Here is a 9,404-nt window from a genome sequence, read left to right as displayed (position 1 = left end):
GGCAGGATGCACCTTCACAGCAGGTGAAGGGGTCATCCACAACACTGCTGGAGCGTGATTTCATGGCTTTTTTATTGGTGAGGGGAGAAGAACTGGGACAGAACTACTCACACTGCCTAACACCTCACAAAACTCCCCTTAAAACCTCTCTCTGCCAAGGTCCACAAAGCTCATCTATAATAAGAAAAATTTAAAATAATCCAGCTTTGATTCCACTATTGGGATGTCCTTGGGCTTCCCCCTCACACTTTTTCTTGTATTGCTGCCCCAGACCCCATCTGGAGGACACCCTGGGCAGAAGGTGTCCCTCTGGCTCTGGTTAGGAGATGAGACTGGCCACAGTTCAATCTCCACTGAGTCCCACCACCATCAGTCAGACCTGAACAACCACAGAGTTCCCTAAAAAGTGCTCTGCATTGTCCAAACTTACAGGAAGATCCCAGCCATCACTGCAGCAGCACCAACCTCAGCCTCTCCTCAAGAGCAAGGAGCCTACCATTGGAACAAACCACCAATCCACACAGTGGCAAAACAAAATTGTACTAAAATAACATTAGAACTAACATGGAGACGTGATTTTTGGACATTTTAGAGTGGTGCTTCTAACCACATAGCTTTATTTTTGTTATTTGTTTCCAGTCTGAAAGCCTCATTTGTAACAGTGACCTTTTCCACCTTTATAAGAAATGCTTAGCAACAGGCAGAAAATAAAAGAGAGGGAATCCTGCACAGACAATGGTGCTTCACTGAGGCTACTCTGTGGGACAACTGCAGCTCCCTGCTTGATGGACATAAGTACTAGAGCCAGCCACCCTACCTAGAAAAACAATCTGAACCCAAATCCAAGATTTTTGCATAATCACAAATGAGCTGTTTTGTCAGCAGCAGAGGTGAAGATCCACGGGAGTGAGACCACAGCAAGTGACAGCTGGAAATGAGCAGGTGCAGAGACTTCATGTGCCACCACCTTTTGAAAAATTCTTGCCAAAGGGACATTGCAAACCCCAGATGAGCTGTTTTGTCAGCAGCAGAGGTGAAGATCCACGGGAGTGAGACCACAGCAAGTGACAGCTGGAAATGAGCAGGTGCAGAGACTTCATGTCTTTCCTTTTGAAAAATCCTTGCCAAAGAGACATTGTGGTGACATCATCCCCTCTGAGGTGCCACCAAAGGGGTGACTGAAAACTGCAGGCCTGGCTCCCATTATTCTAAAGCCTCTGTTTCACCAGCCACCCTCAAGCCAAGCATCCTTCCAAGCATGGAAACACCTGTCTGAGCTCCACAGTTCTGAAATGCACTTGGGAAGGCAGGGTGGGAGCAGCCAACCTTGAGGTGACTGAAAACTGCAGGCCTGGCTCCCATTATTCTAAAGCCTCTGTTTCACCAGCCACCCTCAAGCCAAGCATCCTTCCAAGCATGTAAACACCTGTCTGAGCTCCATAATTCACTTGGGAGCCAGGGTGGGAGCAGCCAACCCTGACTCATGGGAACCACCCAGGGCACCTCTGGTGCTCCCATTCCTTCTTCCCTGCAGGGCTGGCAGGCTGCAGTGGGAGTGTCCCTGTGTGTCCCTGTGGGGGCTGTCCCTTCTGTAAGGACATGCCTGCCCAGGGTTCCTGGGCTGCCAGGGAAGCACAGCCCATGGGGATGCCTCCAGTTATCCTGGGGAATTACATGACCAACATCCTCATCCTGCCTTGTCTCCACATCTCCCAGATGGAATAAAGGAACTCAATCCCATACATCATTCTGTTAGCTGCCACCATGATGTGCAACACCTACACAGACACCATTAGACAAAAATAGATCTTTTTCTTTAGTATTTGATTTTCCATCCCCAAAACCAAGCTGTATTTCTAGGCTGACTCACCTCACAACTCATACTTCTCCCCTGTGCTGCCCAGCTCTACCTAAAAGCTATGGAAAGAGTGGATCCACAGAGTCAGGGCTGAGCTGCTCTTCCAGAGCTGCTATTTCCCTTCCTCCTGGGCCAGGCTTGGTGGTGGCTGAGGGTGAGATCTTTAGTGGAAACAGGTGTCAGATCATTGCATATGAGCCTTGCAGTCAAGAAGCACATTTTCTACCAACTACGTGGTACATCCAGGGGTAATACAGCATTTCTTTGTACACAGAAAAGGATTTCAGGGTACCTCAAACAGACCTACATGGTGGCTCCTATTGCAGATTCATTTCCATCTCTTGCTACCTGAGAGAGATAACGTGTTTGAAATATAGTTTAAATACTCTGCTACATCTGAGCCAATGGCCATGTAAAAAAAATCCCTCCTGGCTGTTTTGCAGAAAAAGAAAAATCTGAAAAGATCTGAAGAAGTAAATGTAAAAGGAGTTGGTTTCAGCCAATTATGTTACAGTGAGTCAATTGGCCCCAGCATCTGCTTGCAGTAACCCTCAGGTAGGTAATAACAGCTAGGACAAGTGACACTGAAAGAGATCAGGAGGAAATAATAAATGTTGTTCTCTTTCCTTTAACAGGTTGCTTTGTGCCTTGGATAATGGCTGATCCACACTCAGGTAAAAACGTGCTCTTGAAAAGTTGGTCACTGCTATCCTGTGACATGGGCCATGACAGGAGGAAACAGAACATTTATAAACAGGAGATTGCATTCTAAACCCCAGAAAACCTAACCAGATACCTCTGTAGCACTAGAGAGTGAATCACATTCTGTTGGTATCCTCACCTGCTGCTTTGTGCTGACAAAATGCAGTTTGTGTGTGAATATATGTGCTTTCCCCCCAAACCTGCATTAAAGACCACGGCTCTCATCTTTCATCCCATATGAATCCCAGCTGAATGCTTGCCATGATTTTGCCATGTGCATTTGCCCAAGTACTTTCCCCAAGCCAGCAGCAATACCCAGTAGGGCAATTATATGAGTTAGGGACAGCCAGGAGTTTCTGCTGGAATTAAAGCAGCCAAACAGTTCTGCTCTCAGTTTTCCTTTCTTTTTTCTTTAGCCATGATTAAACTATCTGTTGCAAAGGGGCAAAACCTGCCAGCTGAGCTCAGAACTTCTCTTGCAGAGGAAAGGGGCAGGGTTCAGATATCTGCTGCTCTCTGGGTTGGATCACCAGCAGCCTCAGCACCACACAGGCCCATCTGTTGGGCAAGGGGTGACTGGCACAGCATGGAAACTCAAGGGTCAGTTTTGGCAACTGCAACTCAAATCATAAGCTCAGAAAATAGTAAAAAAATATTAAATTGAGAAGCTGCAGTGTGTGGAGCTCTCCCTCATCCCGAATCACTGTGTTCATGAAGCCTCTGCCTGTCCTCTGCTATCCCAGACCCCACTAGCATGGCTCTGCGTGGCTCATCCTGGCTGCCAGGCAGAGCCCAAGCTCCTGTTCCAGCTTTCCTGCTGTCCCACCTGCAGGAACCTCTGCATTTCCATGCTACTTAATATATTATAGCACACCCACAGTCAACAAATAAAATTAATAAATAATTCAAGCCTTGTAAGAAAGAAAACGTTAAATTGTTAAACCCCACCTGTATTTACATTTGGATTACTCCATGGGCTTGTTTCTAACATGAGCACTACTTCATTACCAGAGGAACAAACAGGCCTCACCTTGTGTGAGCAGCTCCATCCCACTGCCTGGCTCTGGAGGTGTGCCTGCCTCTGCCCCAGCAGCCTCTGAGCTCATCTCTGAATTCAAACATGTGAGCTATGCCAGCATTTTATTTTATATTTTTTCTCCATTAGGAGTTACTCTGTTACAAGACCTGTTCAGGGACAAATTAACCTTTCCCCACCTACCTGTGGTACTGCTGAAACAGGACACCCACATTCCTGTGCTGGTGTCTGTCCCCAGGCAGCTTGGCAGCATTGTCCCAGCCTGGCAGACCCTGCCTGCACACCCTGTGAGCATGCTGTGGGCAAACCTTCCCTGGAGCAGCCACCCAGGCCCTCGTGTGCCCCAGCACATGCCCCTGTCCCCTAAGATGGTGAGGAGCTACCAGAGGCACCAGAGTGCTCAGTGCAGGATTGTATCCATCTATCCCACGACAGGTCATATCACCACCAACCACCTCGGTACCACTTGACCCAAGATCTCCTTTTACCAGCTCAAAGATCTGTGCCTGTTGTTGCTGCTTTCAGAACCTCCAGCTATGTACTCAATGCACACCTGGACACGCCTGGTGCACCAACAGCTGAACCAGCCTTGTGGTCACAGTTTGCTTTCCATCTACAGGGTTAACAACCAAGCCAGGTTTAACATCTTTTCACACCTTTGTCAAGCTGACCTACTAATTAGCTTCAGGTAGCTATTGCTTGTTTCTTACGCCCTTCATGTTCCCCAAGACTAAAGGTGGAAGCTGTTGGAATGGCAGGATTTTAGGGGAGGGTGATGCCATTTCCAGACCACTGGTTGCTGCTGGTTTTGTTGCCAGGTTAGGTCACCCCAAAGATCTCAGCCCTAACAGAGCTGGAGCTCATAAACTTAAACACTGTTGCATCACCCAAGATTGCCATCCACCAGGTATGGTTTCTTCCCTTTAAAAGCTTTGATGGATAGAGACAGGAAGATCTCCAAAGGTTCCTTAAGATGTTTGGTGGGAAGCAGGCTCACAAATGCTCTTACACACACAGTGTTGGTGTGCCAGGAGCAAGCCTTGGTGTCTCGGGCCCTTGCACCTCCTCTCCCAGCTCCATCTGCCCCAGATCACTAAAAACGTCCAGAACTCTGGTTTGAAAGAGATTTCCAAAGAGGAGCAGGTCAGGGGGTGTCTACCTAAAAACTGAGGTTGATAAAAGCAGAACTAAGTGCAAGGAGACTGACTCATACTTATTTACATTTTTGACAGAAAGCTCTGCAAATCATGCACATTTTGACTTCTCAAACCTCATATGCACTGTCTTCTGTGCCAGAGTAATCCTCCTTTTAGAAAAATGATATTCTGTACTGTGCTGTGAGCCAGAGCAGGACATTTGCCTCCCCTGATCCTTTCCAGGGCTTGCTCTGCTGTCCTTCATAGAGCAGCAGGAAGAGCTGGCTGCTCTCTCACTGTATTCTCTGAAGCAGTCACTGCATCGGCCTCTCAGAAGTGGCAGACATTGTTCCAAAGACTTGATTTGCTTCATTTTGGCATTTCCACAGTCATCCTTTACAAATAATTTATATTTCTTTTTTAATTTAAAATTATTATTTTGTATTTTGCTGGTCACTTCCATATTGCTTCATTCAAAATCCAGAAAACAGTTCAAATAAAATCAGAGGTTAAGTGCAAACTAACTTTCCAGTGAACCGCTATGTGCGTTTTCTCCAGTCCAGTGTCTGTCTTCCAGTTTAAAGGACCCTTCCCACCCCACCCCACAGAACATCAAACTCTTCAGTTCTCTGTCTTGTCCTCAGTGTTGCCTGACAGCATCCCCAGCTCCCTTCATGACCATGAAGAAAAAAAGATAGGGAAGAATTAGCGACAATCTTTTGAAGTGTTCATAGTCAGCAGGTATAAAACAGGAAAGCAAAGCTTTTGGCATACAAATCTTCATTTCTTGGCCTGGTTTTTAGCTTCAAATGAACATATCGGAGGTGTGGTTTTGTTACTATCTTCTGAAAGGTGCTTTGTGTTTAAAGTGATTGTTGTGTTGGCACACATACAAAAATGGTCATGTCAGGTACCAGTTCTGAGCAGGAGTCTCTGTGGCTGGGAATTGGCACAAAATCACGGAGTGGCTCAGAAGAGGGGCTTAGCTGTATGTGGGAGTCACATCATCATTTCTTGGAAAGCCACAATGAAGATCTGAATGTTTTTGAAAAGCTATGTTAGCCATTTTCAGTTGCTGGGATAGAAAGTGTTAGAGAAAGAAATTGGATTCTCAATCTCAATTACTACGCTATCACACAGGATATAAAAATTGTCCATTTTTCACCCTGATGGAAATTGCATGGAGATTTCCAGGAATGCTGTACAGACTCTCATCAGTTCCTGCTGAAAGAATCAGCCTTTCTGTGGCTTTCCCTACAGTTGAATCACTGAGAATGAGCTCAACAGCAGCACTGCCACTGGCCTTTCCTAGTACCACCTGGCTTCTCTGGGCATCCAACCCCCGCGTCTGCCGAAAGTGGGAAAGGCCAGGTTGTACAATCCTTCTTTCAGTCTCTTTCCTTCCTTCCTTCCAGGCTCCCAACCCAATCTGCAACCAACTCCAAGACATCCTTTCACTTAGAAATATCAAAAATGAGTGAACTGGCAAGAAGAGGAAGCTCATGGGAGAAAGAGAGGGAGGGAGGGAGGAAGGAGGGTCAAGGGCAGGGAGAAAGGGGGAGCGAGAGGGTACGAGTGAGGCAGCTAGAAGGGGTTGCCTTTCCACTTCAGTGAGAGCACAGCCACTACACCACGGTATTCCGGTGTCTGTAGGGCGGCGGGGGCAGCACAGTGCCAGGCTTCAGGGAGAACTCGGAGAGGTATTCAGGATTCTCTGCCACTATGGGCCGGATCCGTCCATTCTGTTTGTAAAAGTATTTTGTGCTGTACTCTTGCAGGTAGTCCGGGTGCTGGAGGGTGCTCCGTGGGGGCAGGCTGTGGTTCCAGTAGTCTGGGTTGTCAAAGGCCTTCTTGGCTTTCTCTGGCAAATTGTTCTTCAGGTACTCGGCGTTTTCCAAGGTGTTGGCGAAGGTGTTGAGGTACAATGGCTCGTTCACGTACTCGTCCTCTGCTTTGGGCTGCCCGTTGGGAGCACTGTGGTACTCTGGGTTGTCCACAGCTTGGAGATCTCCATTCTTTCGGCGGGAAACAAATGGGTTCTCTTCCACTGGGTTCAGGTAATCTGAGGAAACAGAAAAAATAAGTCAGCCTGGAGTGGTAGTAATCCATCCCTGTAGAAGAACTTGGACTAGAGCACCCTCCTCCACCTCAGCCATTCCAAGAACTCCAAATGGGATCAGGAGCCAACTATGTTGAACACACACTTGTGAAAAATTAAGTATTTACAAGCTAAACAGACAATGTGGGTTAAAACAGACACCTTGTAAGACTGACTTATCAAACACCCTGGCCAGCTAAGCTGCAGCTCTTACTGAGCCCATGTGCTCCCCGCCCCCGGGACTTCCTCTCACTGTATGATCCACAGACCCAAACACACTGAATGACTTCAGCCTCTGCAACCTTGGACCTATTAGCAAACCCTCTGCTCTGCAGTCCTTCCATCCAGAAAACTCTATAGAAATCTTAGCTAAGACTCTCTGCACAAAGCCTATCCCCAAGGGCTAACTTTTAAGACAGCTTCATTTCTAACAGAACAATTTGCCTGATTAAAAACCTTCCATCCCTGAAGGACAAAGGGCCTTGAAGCATTATTTAAAAAAGGTTGTACAAATGAGCCCTGGAAAGGGAACAAGAGAGCCTTAGATCAGCTGCAGAATGGGACTTGGAGCAGGCTGCTGTTGCCTCAAATCACTTGCTGTGGATTAACACCCCATTTCCAGCAGCACGGTGCTGCTCAAGGGCTCTGCACACACCTCCACAGAGAGTCCTGGTGCAAGGGGTCACCTGGTTTCATTCAGAATGGGGCCAAAACTATTAGAGGCAAGAGATCAACACCCAGTGAACACCTCTGAACCCACAGCTGTCACTGAATGTGAGCTGAATAGTGGGAACATTTGTTTTTTTAGTGATGACAGCCAAGCAGTGCTTTGGTTTGAACCCTGCAGCTGGCATGGAACATACAGTGTGTGGCCACACCGTGACAACCCTGTGTCTGTGCCCAGGGGGTCAGGAAGGAGCTGCTTTCTCTCCTGAGCTGCTACTGCCACATCCCTGAGGGCTCGGGTGGCTCCTGCAGAACTCTGAGGATCCCCTGGGTGCAACTGCATGGATAGACACTGAAAGTAAATCACTGCAAGGGGGACTCCCACAACTGCTACTTGCCATGGGTCAAGCCCCAGGGCTCCCTCCATTCCTCCATCATGTAACACAAAGGACAAGTGGCTTCCAAATTCTTAGCAAACACACCAGTGACTTGTCATTTACATTTGCATTTATTAATTTCCTTAAAGCTAATGCAAAGCTTGGGAAGCAAATTAATAATGACACATCCCCTTACATCTAAATGACTGCTATCATTATTTAAAGAGGAAGAAATGAATGAGGGCAAACTGGGAAGTGCAGCATGATGAGCAGGCACAGATTTAGGCAATCTTTCCCTTGCAGTGATGCTCTCTTTAAAGCACATCTTGTTCTTTCAATCCTAGGCTTCTCTTGGGTATAAAATGCCAGCTGTGTGTATCAGTTCTGTGATAGGTTCAATATGACATTTACCAAGCACAATGCCAAGAATAAGAAGATCAATAAACAAAGCAAAGTTGGGACTATGGCTGGCTGAAGATAGATCCTTTCCTTGGAAATAACTGAAGATTTGTGTTTGGGTAAGAAGGGGGCTTGGCTTTTCTTCAGTTCTCTTGTTATTTCTCAAAAAAAAAAAAAAAAAGTAAAAGGGGGACTTACTAGCTTTGCCATACTGGCACATCTGAGCATTTCAAAGTAGAAAATTAAGGAGAGAAAACCAAATCCCCGTGTAAAGGAATATTATCCTAGTCAGAATGCTTCAACTTGATAGGTAACTAAATAAAGCCATTTTTGATGAAAAGCTGCTGCTGTAAAAAGAGAAGAAATGCAGCCGGGCTAGACCAGGAGCCTCCTGGAAAGGCAATATTTACCTGTTTTAGCTTTGTCTCTCATCGGTGTCATGTACCCGTCCTCATCCAGCTCTCCCCGCACGACCCGCTCGGGAATGAAGACGGTGGGGTCAGCGCTGTACCTCTGGGTGCTGCTGTCCTCTTTTGCCAGGGTTGCCACCTGTTTCTGCATCGTGCCATTGCAGCAGGAGTCTTCAAAGATCTCTGCTGTGGCCCCTTGAGCAGCTGGGGCTTCGGGAATGATGCAGCCCGGAGCCCTGTATGGCATTGGCACCTCGGCAGTGTAGCCACCGTCCCGGTACACAAACTGGTTCTGTTGGAAGAAGGAACACACAGCATGGGAAAGGAGGCTCCTGAGGGGAGAAGCTTCAACAGCACGTAATGGTTGTGCCTGCCCTGCCCATCCTGAACTTCCAGGCTTTGGTGTGGACCCACAAAGCATCCATCTGCCCTGCAGTGCTCAGTGGGGATAGAAATAGGGCAGGAAAACTTGTGTCCTGCTAGGCACGTGGAGGCTGGACACTCACAGCTGCAAGAGGTGAAGGTGGTGCTTCCTCTTCTAGTACTCTGGCAACCTCCCCTGACTTCTGATCAAAGCCCTTTAAACCTCATATTTGGAAATCTCTTTCTGACTGGGGATAGAAACCACTATCATCTCTGTTTATTCTGGGTGATACTTTGAGTGTGTCCTGTGGTGGGAATCACGGGGTCACCCACACCGTGTGTAATTCCATCAGGAAGTG

At 47.3% G+C, this 9,404-nt stretch overlaps 1 protein-coding gene across 2 annotated transcripts in view; it reads right to left on the bottom strand.

Moving 5' to 3' along the window:
- Nucleotides 1–1,345: 1,345 nt before the first annotated feature.
- The window catches only part of ERBB4 (erb-b2 receptor tyrosine kinase 4), a 483,644-nt gene continuing 475,585 nt past the window's right edge, over nt 1,346–9,404 (bottom strand). Inside the window, exons 26-27 of one of the 2 annotated variants that reach the window (XM_039728642.1) lie at nt 8,683–8,974; nt 1,346–6,794 (exon numbers count right to left, since the gene is read on the bottom strand). In XM_039728642.1, coding sequence (XP_039584576.1) covers nt 6,358–6,794; nt 8,683–8,974 — 729 coding nt within the window. In that variant the 3' untranslated portion in view covers nt 1,346–6,357. The remainder of the gene's footprint in view (nt 6,795–8,682; nt 8,975–9,404) is intronic. The other variant, XM_039728643.1, reaches the window with a different exon arrangement.

Source organism: Passer montanus, unplaced genomic scaffold, assembly GCF_014805655.1.
Source record: "Passer montanus isolate IOZ18808 unplaced genomic scaffold, ASM1480565v1 scaffold66, whole genome shotgun sequence".
Classification (NCBI taxonomy): domain Eukaryota; kingdom Metazoa; phylum Chordata; class Aves; order Passeriformes; family Passeridae; genus Passer; species Passer montanus.
Note: the sequence above shows the minus strand (reverse complement) of the source record. Positions and strands in the feature narration are given on the sequence as shown.